The sequence below is a fragment of the Saccostrea cucullata genome, unplaced genomic scaffold (genome assembly GCF_032062105.1).
Source record: "Saccostrea cucullata isolate Sc308-1 unplaced genomic scaffold, CSIRO_AGI_Scuc_v1 ctg746, whole genome shotgun sequence".
In the NCBI taxonomy this organism is placed as follows: Eukaryota; Metazoa; Mollusca; class Bivalvia; order Ostreida; family Ostreidae; genus Saccostrea; species Saccostrea cuccullata.
In genome coordinates, this window is record NW_026938715.1 from 530,896 (window position 1) to 550,395 (window position 19,500).

Below are 19,500 nucleotides of genomic sequence, written 5' to 3' on the forward strand. Positions count from 1 at the left end.
TAAAGTGTCCACGAATGAAACAAATTTTTCGAACTTTGTAACTAACTGTAGTCCAAAACATGAAAGAAATGGCAATAGACCCAGTAAGGGTATTAATTGCAGAAATATCAGTGAGGACATGTTCGAAAAAATTAAAGTTTCGGAAAGCAGTTGTTGATTGTTGTATAACGATGAATAGTATTGGATTCCTTTTACAAACTGCCTTTTAATATGAATTTATATAATATACCTCTAATATTCAATTTAACAAAAATTTTGTTCCTTGCATGCAGTGGAGATTAAAAAAATCGAATGAGAGGTATTTTTCCTCCAATCGATTTTTTTTTTTTGCAAGATCGAATGATTTTAATTTTTAAGTGATTTTTTTTTTCAATCGAATGATTTTAATTTTTTAAAGTTCATTTGATATAAAATGATGAAAAAGAATTCTAAGCTCATAATGCGCTAAAATCGTCGATTATCAGTTTATTATTCATCATAAGTTAGATATACGCTCTGTTGTACGTGTATATATCCATGTGCTATATAACGAAAGCAATTTTTTCTTGGGATATCAACTACTTTCTCGTTTATTACCTTCTTTTCTATAAAGAAAAATCATTTAAATCATTTGATATTTATTAATATGTTCAATATTCTTAATCAAAAAATGATTTGAATGACAAAACATTTAGTGGATACATAGAAAATCCTCACAAACAAAAAATATTCAAATAACATACCATTCAGTTATTTGGATACGATTAGAAAAAATTTTCGAAAAAAAATACAAAGCAGGTTTAAACAAATGCTATCAATAATCTAGTGACTAGTCTTTATTGAAAAATAACTTCGGTGGAGGAGAAACCTCAGGAGTACTATGAAAGATATGGAGATAACGAACAGTATTCAATATCAAAGTCCATAAAACAAAACAAAATTGGAGCAGAGCAAGCACGGACCACCGAAACATCAAAGGTGGGATCAGGTGCCATGGAGGAGTGAGCAAACCCTGCTGACCGGTCACACTAGCATATTCATGAAACTTTGGATACTGAAAAATTCCATGAATATTATTTTTTTAAAAAAACTTAAAATCACAATTTCATATCAATCTCAGAAACATCGGGTTTTCTTCATTAAATGAGAGAAAAATAAATTAATAAAAAGAGATGTGTTTAAGTCACATTGGTCTTATATATTATTTCTTTTGTTGTACTGCTGCAATAAACCTTTATTAATTTTCTTCTTTTATTAAAGACATTGACACATTGCAAAATAAATTTTTCATCACTTGGAAAATGGCAAGTTCCAAATATTTCTATAGAAATTATATCAAGTGTTAGAGATCCGTTTTACATATTACATTGTATTTTCAATGAGTAAATGTTTATACTAAGTACGAAGTTCAGTCACACACTTTCAGGATGTCTACGTAATGAAATGTTACTGCAGTGTTAGAATATTTAAATTTTGAATTCATAGTACGCTTAACTTTTTTATTTCGTTATATATTACTTTTTTAAATTTCGGTCGGTGTTGTGTTGTCTTTAACAAAAATGTTTTGAGCTACATATAGTGTTTACTACTTATTAAATCAAAGTGTTCTCTCTAGTTTATCAAAGCATTCGGATTGGCCTATCTTTTATTCTGTATTTCATACACGCATATGGTGTCCCTCGGATAATCCAAAGGGATATTAAACATATGTCATATATAGAGTCTTCAGATTCCCAGCTTTGGTATAAAACCAATACTTCATAGAATGACCGCCGAAATATGACTGAAATATTGCCGATCCGGCTTAAACAATAACAATCAATCAATCATTAAAAGAATTGAAAGAATGTAAGGTTTTATTACAGATAAATTGGAAGATTCCCATGTGTACTATTTCAAAATGTTCTCAAAAAAAATGTAAAACCTGTGACATTTTGATAACTTACCCTTACTTCACCAGTAATCTTACTGGGCAGAGCTCTTGGGGAAATCTGAACTTCAAATCGTCTAATGTTGTCTACGGAATAAAATAAAACCTGTGTGGACTTGGTTAAGTTGGTGAAACCAAGGGATCTTGTAATAACAGAATATCAGGTAATAGATTTAAAATAAATAATGGGGTCAACAGCTTTTATACAAGCATTTCAATTTACCTCATCATTATATTTTGTCAATGAATTCTAGAAAAATTTACCACAATACAACTATATAAAAGATACTATCTTGGTTTTTGGAGTGCAATTCTTTCTTAAATTCGAACACTTTGTTTCTTTCTGTAATTTTTCAAAGGTAAATTGTGACATTATTTACAAGAAATGATTGCAAGAAATATTTGAATTTACTGGAATTAATATTGATCAAATGAAGGCTTGAAAATATGTACATGAAATAGACAAAAATTGTTATCAAACATACAAGTATAAAAAAAGGAATTAAATTTTTTTTAACTTGGCTTGTGTTGATAACTATATGTGTTTAACCGGAGTCTGAAATCCTGTTAAAACATTACAAATGCGACTTTTATTCATAACATGAATTATTTTTTAAATGTAAAGATTTGATGACATGTCCAGATTAATATTTCTACAGTTAACATTTAGTTTTGGATTTTTTCTACCTATCTTGGTTTTTGGAGTGCAATTCTTTCTTAAATTCGAACACTTAATTTGTTTCTTTCTCTGACATTATTTACGATGAAATATTTGAATTTACTGGAATTAATATTGTGGCATGTACGATAAAATGTATTCATAATTTGGCTTGTGCTGCACTATTGTTTAACCGGCGTCTGAAATCCTGTAAAACATTACAAATGCGCATGAATTATAATGAAATGAGCCCCATCAGACTTGACGCAATTGATGATTGAGAATATTATATACTTCCGTATGGTAATGTTTACACAAATATGTTTGCATTTTTTTAATATATAAAATATCAAACTTATTTTTATACATGTAATCATCATTTTATATGTTTTCCTTTCAGGGACCACTTGTTTGGATTTACGTGGCCTAGTCCCAGCTTTATCGGATGTATACAGAATATACCCCTGGAGGGACAGACAGAGACCTGTACATGTGTACTGTGATATGAGGACAGATGGAGGGGGATGGACGGATTGTTCACGACTAAATGTTATCATAGTTTAGAATTATCTTTTCAATGAACACTGATCGTGCGGCTAGGATTAGAATTATGCTTTATTATACTTGAAAGAATGCACAATGTGTACAAAACCAGGTCTTTATTTTGGTTTGTTTGTTACTGTAACAAATATCTTGTTAGCAAATACAATCTACATGTATCATTAAATTGTTTGCTGACGGACGCTTTTGATATTAAACGTTAAGCCTTTAATAGCATACCTGGTACTTAATTGTCTCGGTTTTTTTTCTCGTTTTTTCGATCATAACAAGGGGATACGGGGGATAATCACTTCTCCATTGCACCTGATCCTGCCTCTGATGATATAGAGGTCCGTATTTGATCTGCTCCAGAAACGCATTGTTTAAATGGATTTTTGGGTTTAAAGTGTACCCTTTTTGCAAAATATTAGTAAATAATTTCAAAAATAAAAAAAAACAACTTAGAAATATTAAGTGAAAATACAGTTTTGGGGGGAAATACAATATTATACACATCACTAAAATCAAAAGATTTTCTCGAATTTTGGTTTACTATCCAAAATTGCTGATTTTTTTTTTTTCCAAGTGTAATTACATTCTTAAAGAGTTTCTATATTGTAGATGTTAAAACCGGGGCGGTTCCCTTAAAACAAACACATGCCAAAAATTTCAATCTCTATTAATGGAAATTGACTTCCAATCACAATGCTTAACTTCTGAAAAGGTAACCCCCTCTTCCCCCAAATTTATTCCTAATATCGGATTCATGCAAGGCTTCAAAAATTATAATTCAGCTTTATATATGAACATCCAAAATCGAAAAATTGGTAAAATTCGTAAAATTAGTAATAAAAATAGTAATAAGGCCTATTTAAGTATTGACATCTACACCTAATATACACCTTAAAATCAGTAGTATATTTTGTTTTTATAATTGTTGCAAAAGGTTTAAGATACATTCATTTTAAAATGTATACAATGTACATAGGTAATGTGCAAGAAAATGTGTTGAAAAGAATTCTTCTGTCTTTGTTATTTTCAATCTTTAGAAGTAATAATATTAAGGTAGCTGACTAATCAATTACGTGGTCTGTCTAGAAAAGTTTAACCAACTAGTATTTTGCATTTCATTTCAAAAGTCTAAAATTGTTTTAGTGGGTTTGCTATTTTGATTTTTATGATGGCATTTTTCTTAAATATGGCTGCGTAATAAACTGAAAAAGTCTAGAAAAATGCTTTCTTTCGAAAATTGCCTCTAATCTTATTCATAGGCTAAATAAAGATTAATTATTAATTAAATTTAATTTATTAATTATATACAGGCTATACAAAGACGAGTCAGCGGTCCCGTGCGTTTTAAAAGAAAATGGAGTGAGAACACAGCATAATTTCTTAAACAGAACTATGACTGGGCGAATTTAAAACGGGGCGAAACTATCACTGGGTGAAAATAACCCTGTATACAGTATATCATTTTTTTGTAACCCATCTGAGAATTTTCCCCCGTATTAAATTGACACGACACTACTGACCAGAGGGAGCGGGTTGCACATTTTAGAAGTAATGAAAGGTATTTGGAATATTCTGGAGAAAAGTTTCCAGTATTTTGCATTTCATTTCGATGACACCATCTATTTTGATATGATGGTTTCTTATTCGTACATGTTCTCTTTCTTTCAAATTGCCTCTAATCTTATTCATAGGCTAAATAAAGATTAATTATTAATTAAATTTAATTTATCAATTATAAACAGGCTATACAAAGACGAGTCAGCGGTCCCGTGCGTTTTAAAAGAAAATGGAGTGAGTACTAGAGGGGGTTTGGATCGGCAGAAACGGAATACTGGCTAGGTAGGCTGTGTGTTGTTTTAACGAGGCTGGGGTGTGGCAGCCATTTTGATCTCCTTTAAAAGAAGAGCTCCACATAAAGATATACAAAAATGATCAAATTTTAAAACTAAAATATATGAATTTTTCTTTGCCAAATGATAGATAACAGCTTAAGATACCGTATCTAAAAAAAATAAGTTAAATCTGGTGGTTAATTTATGATTAATTTGTTGACCCCCAGCCTCCTTAAAGCACAAAGAGAAAGCACATTAAACTCCTATATTCACCAAGTGAAATTACAGTCTTCAATGAAATATAGAGATTTTCAATCAAATATCATTTGGACAATTCTAGACATAATTAGCTAAAATGTTCTTCTTTGATTTAATTATTTTTAATTATTGTTTTACAATCCATTAATTAAATTTGTATATTATTAATGAATAATTTTATCGAACCAGTCTTGAAACTTCTTGATTACTCCCTTTTATTTTCATTTAAAATAGAAGTTAAAATTGTGTTATAAATAAGAGCTTGATTTCATACTTTTTTTTTATTCAACAAACATTCCTTAAATATTTTTGTGAATATCTTTTGAACGACTTTGCTTGCACCAAAAAATTAAAATACCACATGATATACCATGTTATGTAAGTAACAGATCAGCGTCTTTTAAAGATTACACAGGTCAAAGTGGAAAAACAAAAAGATAGATATGTATTAATCAATTTTAGGAAATGAAATTATTCACAAATTGACCGCAGAAAGCAAAACTGCATTGTACATTGCCATAACATTGACTAATGGAACAACCCTATATGAACGATATGACCAGTTCTACATCACTGATGAGGCTGATGGCTACAGACTTAACCTTGCTGGAAAGGCTAAAGGAACTCTGGGTAAGGTCGCTATTTTCCAAATTAATTAAAACATTTATATGGTAAAATGTTTGGTTTTTTTTTTTGGTTGTTTTTCTTTTTTGTATGTTGTTTAACGTTTAACGAGAATTTTTCATACATATGAAGACGCCACCACTTGCCGGTGGAGAGCCGCAAAATTTGTCCTGTACTTGGCACTCAGGGCCATTGAGCAGGGAGGGATCTTTTTCGTGCCAGAAACTCGAGACCTCGGATTATACACTCTCATCCGAAGGACCGGTCTCCACGTCCTACAGTGAGATTCAACAACCCTTACTTCGCGAATCTAGAGCAGACGTTTTAACCACTGCACCACGTGGACGACTTTGATAAAATGAATGAGAATTGTTGTTTAAGGGATATCTAAACCTGTATGAAATGAATTTGCTTTCAATGATTGCATACTACACTACTTTTCTCGAAAAAATTCATTTCTTGATATATTCAAGCTTGAAATTGAATCTCTTTTTGTGCAACAAATTAATTTCTTACTTATTAACGAATGCAGTTTGATGTCTGCAATTAATCTTTTAAATATTTAATAGTTTCTATCAACAAAAGGCTTTAACTTGGCCCACTGTGCAATTGTTTAATCGACTATTGGCTTGAAATCAAATTGCAAACTATTTGTGATACACCGGTATTACTTGCAAATTATTAGACGTATTCAATATCATAAATAACTAATTGATGTTATACGATTGGTATATTTAAGAGAAAAAAAACATGAAATGTCGATAAGTTAAAAAGAGACGATTACATTCTATAATGTTGATCTTTTCTTTGAATTCTTAAATATATCCATTTATAAATTTTCGTTTGAAGAACAAAGAAAAAAGATAATAACAAAACAAAAAAGAAAAAAAATCATAAAGGTCATTATTTTTAATTATAAACTATAATTAGGGGGATATTTACGCTTAAAATATTTTGTATTTTTCCCGAAAAAGATTGCTTTATAGTGCTGCAGTCAATTTCTATATATTTATGAAGTTTTTTTAAATTATGAAATTAAAAAAAAAAAAAGATCAATGCTTTAGCACTTTTTCACAAAACGTTTAATTATTTACATTTTACAAGTTTTACCTTGTAGTGGTGATTATAAAACATATTTTAATTTACTAGCATTCTCGAACAAAATAAAATTTAAGATATATTAAGTTAATTTTGATATCTACTCTCATCTTTGATTTATACAGAAGATAGTATGAGGGATTCGACAGCAGCCTGAAACATCAATGGAATGAAATTCTCCACGATCGACAGAGACAATGATCAATGGAAGTTCGGACGATGTGTTTATGAATATGGGTTTTGCGGATGGTGGTTCAACTATTGCGGAAGAACGTGTCTAAATTCAGATGCCTTTCATTTTTCACCCTGGCCCCCACACGTAGCTAACAGAACACAAATTTACCTAACAATGATGATGATTAGATAATGAAATCATACTATTTTCTTACAAAACTGGAGAACACCTTCATTCAGGTCTAGTTATTTTGTTGGTTTGCGTTTGCTTGCTAGTTTCTTTTTTTTTTTTTTTTTTTACAGATATTGTAAGATATAAATATGCTTTAATGGTTTTTCTATTCCTTTAGCTAAAAAGGTGTCTTAACAATATCAGAGAAAACTTCTTCGGGCGATTGATATTGTGATTATTTAGATATATATATATATACGAGGGTTGATCCAAAAGTAATGTCACAACTTTGATAAAATTGCTATAAATCGACGTAAAGCAACACAATTATAAATAATGGAAGCTTTATTTATTTCAAATCAGACCTGAAAATTTTAAAGGAATATGATGTATACTTTCCAAAATATCGCATTTAAACAATGTGCGTTGATATTGTGCACCTAAATATAACGTCATATATACGCACTTCATATATATATATATATATATATATATATATATATATATATATATATATATATATATATATATATATATTGTGTTTTTTAATAAAAACAGAATTGCTTAAAGAAAGATATCTCTTATTTACATTCTTTTTCTGTAAGTCTGATTAATTCGTAACTGTCGCTTGTGAAATTTATAATGATGCAAAAATGCATTACAACTCGTCGAGCCGTTTTTTCCCATTACGACAATCCCTTTGTTCATTCAATTTAACACTGAGAGTAAAACAACAATGTTTATAAATTGTCATTTAATTTTTTCAGTAGAAAATGATTGTGTCTTTTAAAAAAATGGGAGATAAGGTACTTTTTAAAAAAAATTTTCTAATGTGTTTGTCTTTTTCATAAGAAAAAAACACTTTAAAAATATTGACTCTCTATGTTTTAAAAATCTATAGAATAAATTGAAGTAAACATAATTAAATTAAAATTTCAATGTTACATGTAATTAGATTTATATTTGTGCATCTTTTAGTATATTGTATTTGGTAATATGGCGCCAAATATAAAAGATATGGACACTGTGACATTACTTTTGGATCAACCCTCGTATATATACATATTGTATTTTTAATAAAAACATTTTAAAGAAAAGCCAGCTTTTTTGTAATATTCAATGAAATTTTAATATCAAATTGTCGACTGATTTTCTTAAAATTTTGAAGATAAAAATTTTGTCATCTATGTGTATGTTATAAATTGTTTTTAGTTGATTGGACTAGTCACATCTAGAATAAACAAAATATTGACTCTCAATTGGATCATTGATATCCATGTATTACAAACTTGTTTGTCAAGAGCTTGTCTCTTTTTAGATATTATATGCAGCTATAAGGTCATTCTCTTGCGTATTGAATCAACAGGGAGCAATAAACACCATATAAAAAAGTGTAGTGGTATATTACTACTTAGAAAGGGTAAGTTGACAATAGGAAAACAATAGAAAAGTTGAGGTCATTAAATGGTATAAGTAGTAACTGTTCTTCATGGTACAGTAAAACTCGTTTAGTACGGACACAGATATAGCGAATTCACGGATATAGCGAAGTTTTTCTTGGTCCCCGGCAAAATTCTTAACAAATGTTTTTATGATAAAAATACGGATATATATATATATATATATATATATATATATATATATATATATATATATATATATATATATATATATATATTAATATTTTTAATAAAAACATTTTAAAGAAAGGCCAGCTTTTTTGTAATATTCAATGAAATTTTAATATCAAATTGCTATAACCGAGTTTTACTGTACTCTAATATTTAACATTAAAATTTTGAAAATGGTTTTTTATTGTGAAAAATTTTGCCATCTTTGTGAAAATGATTTTTGAATTTTCCTATTATAAATTGTTTTCAGTTGATTAAACTAGTCACATCTAGCATAAACAAAATATTGACTCTGAGAAGAAGATTTTTGGATTATTGATATCCCTGTATTACAAAAACTTGTTTGATCAATTATGGCTTGTCTCTTAAGAAGAAGATTTTTAAAGAATATATATATGCAGTCATATTTAACTTGAATCTACACTTCATGCTTCCATATAAATATGATGAATTAATTATGGGAGAAGATTTTTAAAGAACACCTATATATAAACAGGTGTAGTGGTATATTACTGCTTCCATATATATAAAGGGTAAGATTTTTAAAGAACTATATAAAAAAGTTGAAGTCATTAAATTGTATAAGTAGTAACTATTCTTCGTGGTACTCTAATATTGAATTACATATGTACAAAAAACACAGACATTGAAAGACTTACATATGTTCATGTACTAAAGAGCCACTGCAGACAACGTAAAACTGTAGACATCAAGTCAGTGCAGGTAAAATGGCTCGTTACAGCTTTTGTAGGCTCTAGAAAGTTTCCCATACTTGTCAACCAGTGCAGGGGTTCGAAAATTTTCTGTTCAGGTGGTACACATCGACGCTAGCCAGGGGTTTATGGGGAGCGGAGTGGATTAAAAAAAACCCTTGGCTAGCAATGATGGGTGGAACAAAACTCTCTTACATCCAATGCAAGCACTGCATTCAGTTATACACCCATTATACCTGATAACAGGTAGTAATGATTTGATTGTAGTTTTAAAAATCTCTCTCTACACACACACGTAAAATACAACTTGACACATCATAAAAATTGACAAAAACGTTTTAGTTCTTAAATTTTTTTTATCTACATATATAGCATATTTTACAAACATAGATCACTTTAAACAGTACGTGTTTCAAAATAAAACTTCATTTTGTCACCATATGTCTGAATAACAGTAAGAAATTTACGATCAATATACTTTATTTCCAGGTGAAAAAAAGCACAAAATAGATGAATTCTGTTCTGTGATTTGTCAGCTCATCTCGTACTTTGTTTTAAGGTGCTTCATGTCTTTTTCTGAAACTTTTCCTTTCTCTTTTAGATTGTCCAACAAATGCTGCAACACTGCAATTAAAAGTTAGAGAATCAAATGAATAATTCCACCAAGAAACAACTCCAGGGAATTACCTAATCTTTGAAGATACCATTTATGAAAAATTAAGAGATTAATTATCTATTGTACATGTATTTTAAATTCAATTTTAAATTTTAAATAAAGATATATACAATTCTTGATGAATTTCTACAAGCCACCAGATCAACTATTTACGAATTGAACATTGTATTTTTGTTAACCATTAGTGTTCACATTCCTCGTATACATAAACATGTGATATATAAAATTGTATGTGTGAAAATTTACTAGTATATTTTACCTTGTTTTTCTTTCCTTGAGAAAAACATAACCGTCATGCCAAACCTTTTCACTTCTGTCAGTTTACTCATGTGAGGGAAATAATCTTCTCCAGCACTAAAAGTAGAGGTTATTACATTGCTTGTGAAGTTTATGAAAAAAAGAATTATTCACTGGAACATGAAGAAACTATGGCCTGATTTTAACAAGAAAAGAACATATATACTCTGTGTGTTTAGTGAATTTTTTTGCTAAATAAAAGTCTTTCTGACTCAAATACAGATTTTCTTTTAAATTTTCAAGCAATATTTTACAAAACAAAAAAAAGAAATTATACACATATGGACCATATGTTTAACTTACGGTATGAAGCAGTTTTGAAATACTGATAACATCTTCATCAAAATTTCTGCATCTAAACACTCTCCAAATAACTTAGGGTATAGGGAAGGGTCTATCTTCTGCAACACAGTAAATAAACAGTGAAATGATTTACATATAGCAAATAGAGCTTAATATACAATTCAAAACTTTGGTAATGGTATCTTTTACACTTTATAAGATATTGAATAGTATCCATTACATTTCATAAGATTTTTATTCATATTCTTTTGAATGAATTTATTTCCTAATAACAAAATTGGTCTTTACTTTCAAATAGTTATAAAATGCAGTGGTGTCATTCTTCAGCACTTTGTAATCAGCTTGAAATTGGAATGAGGAGGCTGGAACAGAAAAGCTTCTGGGTGACACAGATTTGCCTTCTGATCTGGGACTTATGGATGTTTTAGCCTCATTCTGAACACTTGATAAATCCAACTTTTGGTCAGTCTGAGATTTAGATGAATTATCACTATTTATCACAGGTGTAGATTCTTGCACAGTGTGTTGGGTGGATCCAGCATTTATCATGCCAGGACTTGTGAATTTAGTAAACATTTGATTGTCTTTGGATTCCGTTTCTTTCCTCTGCGAACTGTGGCTTTCCTCAACCCTTGATCTGGCTGCTTGTCTAATATCTGTCTCCTCAATACCCACTTCTTCAATCTCTAACCTCCTCAATGGTTTCTGAAATTATAAAGTCACTTATATAATATTTATCAATAATGATGGTGTTTTGCTAAAGAAATGAAAAATTATGTCAGAATATGATTTCCATTGAATGTTATGTGTAAATGCAGTTTTTTTTTAAACCTCTAACTTGTACATAGATGAAGGCTTGGAAACTTTAATGCTTCGATTGTTTAAAAAATTCTTACAAGTAAGTTGGCAACTCTCAAAATTAGATATCTTTGCTTAGTTGACCAGTATATAATACTTCAAGTAATTTTACACTAGGGTTACATAAAACATCCATTTATTTAAAAAATTTTTTAAGAAAAAAAAAAGTTTGATTTCTAGAATTTTCTATGCAATGACAGGAAGGGGAGTTAACGCTTCCCAATACAGAGTAGTTTTAACAGGAGAAATATCTTTGACTGATGAGAGTTTCAAATTATATAGTGATGCTTTTCCTGGCATTTTCTTACCTGGAAGAATTATTATCCTATTACAAAAAAATTTACACATGTATATTTGATAAATTGTTGACAAATTTTCATGAATTTTCTCTTTCCTTTATGGAGAAAATGTAAATGACTGAATTATTTCAAAACAGGTCTCATATTAAGCTTGCATTTCATACAATAAAAAATTATAAATGTATAATAATTAAAAATCTCACCTTTGACCTTTTATTGACCGGTTTTGTAACTGGTTTAACAAGGCCTACATCGGGCCCTAAACTGTCATGAGTGACCATCTGTTCTTTCTTCATCTCCTGTAAGTGTGTGAACAATTAGTTTTTAACAGAATTTAAAAAATGTTCATTAGATTTTAGATGCCTCTTTGCACATTTCATAATGAGATAAATGAAATTATAGTAAACAGCACTTAAATATAAAGAAGAAAAAAGAAACAGATTTTTAATAGAGATACAAGTACATGTACATGTATATAACATGCAAATTCACCAACCATACTTAGACAATAGGAAATGTTAATTGGAAGCCTGGTTGCCCCCCCCCCCCACTTTTAGTGATGTACCGAAAATGCGAAAATGTATAGTATTAGAATTGCAAAGTATGACACTGGAAAAAACTTGTAGGAACTGGCAATTCCCCCCCCCCCCCCCCCCCCCCCCCCCCCTTTTTTTTTTTTGCTTGTCAACTTTTTCAGGTAAGTAAAAAAAATTTTCTCTGGCTGGCCCCCCCACTTTCAAAAACGATGCTACACGCCTGCATGTATATAACATGCAAATTCATTTGCCCAATTTATGTAACCATTTAATTCTCTTTTACAAGAGAAATCACGCTTTAATTGCAAACTATTACGGAAAACTTGTAACTGGTTTTAGTAATAAGAGCAAGTACTGTAGATTAAATTTCCTAATTTTACTTGAGTGCACAAATCATAACATGGCTTATAAATGAATGGATTAGTAAATGGACAGTTAATTAAGATTGTTATACATGTGTTTCAGCACTTTGAAAATAACAGAATTTTTACTTTGTGCATGGTGCTTCCTGCAAATTTAGGTAATTATAATAAATTTCCAGCAAAAAGTAAGGAACCTCCAGTATTTCTTTTATTTAAATGTCAAAACTAATTGATAAAAAATATACCTATATGAAAAAAACAGTACCTTTTCAATTTTTTCAATCTCAAACTTTGCCTGTTTGTTCTGCGGTTCGAGCTGAAGGACTTTTTCGAACGTGTCTTTTGCTTTGTTGAATTTCTTCATGCAGAATTGAGCCGAGCCCAGCCTCAGATAAGCTTTCACATATAAAGGGTCCAAGGTCAAGGCTGTTATACAGTCAACCTCAGCAGCTGCATACCTATGTATAGGATATTACAGTCTACTAAAAAAAATTACTTATAAAGCATATGCATTATATCAACTCATCTTTTAGGCTATCAAAGAATATTTAAAATACATAAGTGTGCTTATATAATTATATAACCATCTTAACAGAAAAAGTTACTTGCTTGTTTTAAAGCCAAACATAGATTGAATATATATGTTTTCATTAGTTTTAAAATGCCAGAGGAAGTTTTATTACAGATAGGACATTGCTGTGCATTTCTCTATACCTTAATTTTGTTTATAATTAAATAGAGGTACAACATACATGTTAACCTATTGTGATGAAAAATAGGGAGATTCAGACCTCAAAAGCGGTAGCATTCGCGCGTGTTGTTTAACGCTTGGATTATCGATATCTTTCATGTAATATACATGTATATTATAAGCCTTAAATGAAATCAGGTACCTACACTAATTAATCTTAAATATCAACAGCAAAGAAGAAGACAGAAACACCTTAAGTTTGACATAAATTGTACAAATTCAAATATTTTTCATGCTCATCATTTTGCTTGGATTGGCTGCTTTACTTAGCCTTTTGAAGAGTGATCTTTGCCGATATAGCTAGAAGCAATAATTCTGAATGTTTTTTCTTTTTTTTAACAAAACAAATGATGACATGGTTTAATCTAGATCTAAAACAAGTTCCTATCTTTCGTTATATAAATCAGATTTCCCGCGATATCGAAAACGAAAGTAGAGATGTGCCACATGGCTTGGTCAATCGAGTGATTTCTATTGACTTTATTGATAAAGTTGTGAGCTTCTGTGCTTTTAAAGACGATGTCAAATGTTTTCATCTAATTCTTAAAAACTGTATCTCCTTTTTCATGGCAGGGATGTTGATTAATTTATCGTAACCAATGTAATCACTGGTAGTCTTGTGTTGTTGTCCTTGTCAAATCCGTGCTTGAAATCTATGTACAAAAAAAGCGTTTGTATGATTCCGAGTCAAATCACGCGATATCTAGCGAGATTTTATGAGAGTGGCTTCAAAAATGGATACCCAAGCGAACCAAAAATACTGTAGACGCAGCTTTTGTAGAAAAGCGGTAGATTTCTGAATTAAATCGGTAGGCGGGAGATGGAGTGAAAAAGCGGTAGACTCCCGCCTAAATCGGGAGAGTTAACATGTATGGGTACAATATATGCACATATAACAACAGGCATATTCCAGGTATGCCTGTTTACTTTTGTATTAGTCAGATACCTAATCGTCTTTCTGTGGTTTGACTTTCTTTTTCTTCTTTATTTTCACTTGGTGGCAGATTTTTACAACTTGCATACCTTAAGCAAGGCTTTTAATATGTATGTGCTTATTCTTATCAAAGATGGGCATGCTTTATCTCTACTTTTGTGAAAAGGGCTTTTAATCATTTTAGTGCAATATACAAGTTTTGACTTGTGCTTTATAATATAAGTCCTGACCAGTTGCAGAGTCGAATACTAACTTCTGTTCTTTAAGCAGGGCCATAGCTCTGTTGGCTGGTAATATAGGATTAGTAGGGTCCAATTCCATCCCTTTTGTATACGATTCAATGGCATTTGTGTAGTCCCCTCTCTTGAAGTAGTCATTTCCCTAGAGAAAGGATGAGTTACATATAATTTACTATAAATATCTCGTTAACGTTTGGAATGAAGAAGACTAAGAAAAGTCTTACTGCATCTTTCTCCATGGCAGCTTGCTGTTTTTTTCTCTCTGCCTCCCATTCTTCATCTGTCTCATACTCAGACGAGTCGGACTTCTCTGTCTTATCTACATCATCACACATCTTATCCTACGAATTGAGTAAATCAGTTATGTGTGTGAGGATGAGTAACATGAATTTTCTGTTGTTAATCAAAGATTTGAAAATGAGAGATGACAATTTTAACATTGGAATTAAATAGAATCATGCAGAGACATTTATTTCAAATCCACTAAACTTAAAAGCATTTCAAAAGTTGACGAATTTCAAACTAAGTAATACATGGCTTCCTCAATATTTTGTCTTATAAATTTTATTGCAATCCAACAATCAACTTACAATGTCTAGTTTATCCCAGGAGCGGTAGTCGTAACCGCTGATTCTCTTCCGAGGCTTTCTTCCCTGACTGTCATCGTCTTTCTGTGGTTTGACTTTCTTTTTCTTCTTTATTTTCAAACTGTTTCTGACTGGTGGCAGATCCTTGCAAAATAAAAAAAAAAAAGAAATATCATTCAAGCTTTATTGACATTTAAAATGTTTATTGCACACACTGTAATATTTAATTTTTTTCTCCATAACCAAATGTCATCAGCAGATCATTATTAAACAGGTCCAGTCTAAAGACTATTTCTACCTACATCATGTTCATGTAAATGTGCTAGGCCTACTACTTTGATTCCAGTACGAAAATGTAATATTTGTTGGAAAATGTGATTGACAGTTTTTTCTAAGAGAGCAATAGCAAAAATACAATCAACAAACCTTTCCATTCACTGATTTTTCACTTATCAATTTTCTTTCTTTTTCTTTAATGTTGTCCTCCCATTTATTCATGTCTTTGACGAAGGATTCAATATCCAAATTGTTTTCTTTTATCTGATGTTGAAGCGTCAACATTTTTTGTTCCGATGCACTGATTTTCGCCATGGTTTGGCTTTAGATTTTCAACAGAACACGTTTTTCAAACACTGCGTTGTTTTACATAGGCGCTGACATGTTTCACGGAATTTGTATATTAGTACTCCTGATCCCGATGTATTTGATACTTTAGAATTTAACAATTTCACATAATTGTTGAATTATTTGTTTTATACAAAATATTAAATCATACAGTTATTGTTTATTTTATTGGTAAATTAATTTATGACATCTGCAGAAATAACAAAAATGTCGAAACTGAACTCAACGTCGGGCACGCAATGCCATAATTTTAACAACGACCTTTGACTTGAAACTAATGTAAACTTTGTGTATTTTGCAAGGTGTAAAAATTGCAAGGTAGGCATTATTAACACATGGTCAATAAATATTATTTATTTAGATTAGATATAATAAATTATTATTATTTCGTCTTAACTAAATATCTTGTTTGCGGTAAAGTAAAATCCTAATATATTTCATCCCGGAAGAAGTGTATATTTTGCATGCTTTGAAGCGAGCAATCAGCTGATCGACATTAGCAAAAATTGTAATGTCAGGATTGGGAGGGGGTCATTTTCTTTCAATATACTTACTTTCAAGCAGTTAAATTGCATATATATACAATTATGCATAACTCAAGTATCATAAGACATTTAATGGATTCGGGCTACACCATGTAAATATATACACTATAGACATTATGCGAATTATCAATTTGAGAAAATTCCCACCAGCGTGAACCAGAATCTTCACAGATAACTGTCCATGTGGTAATGCATGTCAATCTAGAAATCATGACTGTGCACATCTTCTGTTTACTTACTTTGTCTTTTTATTTATTTATTTTTTCATAATAAAATTGTGCTGTTTTATTTAAAGTAATTTGGAAATGTATCAATATTACATTTTTAAAGTTTGTTGTATCCAATTATTGTCTTATTTTTTTTAAATATTTTAGAGTTTTTATATTTAAACACGATGAACAGAGAAAATATTTTTCTTTGGCACTATGTAAAGTAGGGATGTGCGATTTTATCGGTATACACTGTACTGGTATATCGCGATTTTTTGTTGCGTGATACGTATCGTGATACGGAGACCTAAATACCGGTCTTTAGGTACATATTATAAAGTCCAAAAATTATTCATTTATTTGTTCAATCTTTCAATTTACAATTACAGAAAGTATAAAAAATGTTGTAAAAAATGAAAAGAACGGCTGGCATCTTACCGTCCAAACATAATTGATTTTAATATATACATAAAAATTTCAAGAAAGTAAAATGTTTCTCTAGCATACATGTAGTTTTTAGAAAAATAGTGACTTTTCATAAAAAATCATTGTAAAAACTGCTTTTGAAAATATTATTTTATCGTGATATTATAAGAAAAAATCGTGATATATCGCGATACGAAATTTTTGGTGATACCCATCCCTAATGTACCCCCACCAAACAACACCAGTAATCTAATGTCAATTTAACATTTTTATTAAACACATCAAAGGTTGACATGTATACATGTATCATAATGATTATCAAAAAAATAATAAAAAAAATAATTTTCCCATCAATGTATCTCATACATGTATCTCACAATGCTATTTTATTTTTGAACTTGTCATATGCTGTTCTGCATGGTCAATATTAAGGATGTATAGAATCTAAAAAAAAAATCACCACTTGCAAATACGTGTATATCTGAAAAAAGATGATCTGACATTATTCTGTTTACATGATTAACTTAATATCTAACTCTGTGAGTACTGAATTTAAGTGACAAAGTTGGGTGTATTTGTAACATATATGAACAAGCTTAAGGTCATTCCATTATACACAAGTCAAATAATCACAAATGTGTGTGAAACATACATGTATGCATGTCAAAAATCCTGTATTTATCATGCATATACGCTCATCCAGGATGTATATTGATCTATATCTAAGCAAAATTAATCATTTATTCATGAGTTGTAAAGAGATACTAGTGCATGTACAATGTAATTGATTATACAGCGTTGTTCCAAATTTGCAAATTAAAATATTCTGTCTGTTTATGAAATGCTTGACCTGTAAAGATTCAGATTTCACCTAAGTAAAAGTCGCCAGTGTTGCGTGCAGTGGTTAAAGCATCTGCTTTAGAGTCGCATCCTTACGTCGCGGGTTCGAATCTCCACTGTGCGACGTGGAGATTGACCGGTCCTTCCCCACACACACAAACACGAACACACATACACCAATTTGAAATCGTATAATATATATCAATTGTAGGCCCGGAGGAAGCAATAAATTTCATTTTGGGAGGGGCTCAGCCATACATTTTTAGTGGAGGGCGCTATCAACTACCTAATACCGGGGGTATTCCTCGACAAACAAAAAAAAAAAAAAAAAAAAACCGAAAGAAAGGTAATCAGACGTTTTCATTGAGGGAACACAAGCAGAATACTAGCTTTGTTTACTATGGTTTACTATAGTATTCTATATATCGACAAAATTATTAGGGAATTACTAAGTACACTTTAGTGGGGAGAGCATGGGGTCCCCCTGATTTTTTTATTTAAACTTCAAACATTCGGTAGGTTAATTCCCTTGGCAAATTTTCTAGGATACTATACAATAGAATTTCTAATTAACAGAATTATGTAAATTTATCCTGAAGAGGTCTCGTCAATCAATAAATTTTCAAGTAACACGATCAATCCATGATCAAGTCTACAGAGTTCATGGAGTTGTTGTAAATTAGCGGCAGATCTGTAGCTCGCTGGTCTGAAAAAATTGGAATGGATGACCAGAGAGCTACAGTGTCAAAAATTGACAAACTAAAGTGTGTATTTTTTGCGCAAAAAAGTACACTGTTTCTTGATTATTCTTTAATCGTATATTTCAAAATATTACTGACCCTGTATTTCTAACATTTTCTTTTACTACTTCCCAAATCATGCACGATCGAAGTGCACTGGACCGAATAACATACATGTATTGTATCTTGCCACCCATCGTCTCAAGCCACGGTCCGGAGTCCGCATATATAGCTCTCTCCAGAATGGGAGAGGAGCGTACATTTTGGCCGTGGTTTGCGACGATGCTTGCCACCTAATATGGCGGTATAAAATGGCGAATTTTCAATGGTCTCAATTTCAGTCCCATGTATACAAGGGGTTTTAGAAAGGTTTCGTTTCGGAAGTAGTAAAAGAAAGGAACACATGATTAGTGAGACTTTGAAATGGCAATCTGAGAAAAAAAATGCGAAAACGTCGCGCTTTTTTGCGCAATAAACACCTTTTTCATGATCAGTTACTAAGTTTTCCAAAATGAAATAAATATCAAATAATTTCGTTTTTTTTCTTTGATTTTCATAGATGGACGCTGTAGAATCCGGTCGAGGATTGACGTCTGCTGAACGTTTGTTTTTCTACGGCATGCATGGTCTGTTTGACGAAATTGTGTTCACTG

At 30.8% G+C, this 19,500-nt stretch overlaps 1 protein-coding gene across 1 annotated transcript; it reads right to left on the reverse strand.

Annotated features, from left to right (window-relative positions):
* Positions 1-10,016: 10,016 nt before the first annotated feature.
* LOC134251031 (RNA polymerase II-associated protein 3-like) lies at positions 10,017-16,130 on the reverse strand. The gene is made up of 10 exons (XM_062733392.1): positions 15,890-16,130; positions 15,467-15,607; positions 15,101-15,217; positions 14,891-15,018; positions 13,218-13,410; positions 12,258-12,353; positions 11,186-11,602; positions 10,898-10,995; positions 10,557-10,651; positions 10,017-10,245 (listed from the first exon to the last, which is right to left on the reverse strand). The coding sequence occupies exons 1-10, from the start codon at positions 16,052-16,054 to the stop codon at positions 10,154-10,156; spliced, it is 1,542 nt and encodes a 513-aa protein (XP_062589376.1). The 5' UTR covers positions 16,055-16,130; the 3' UTR covers positions 10,017-10,153.
* Positions 16,131-19,500: the final 3,370 nt, after the last annotated feature.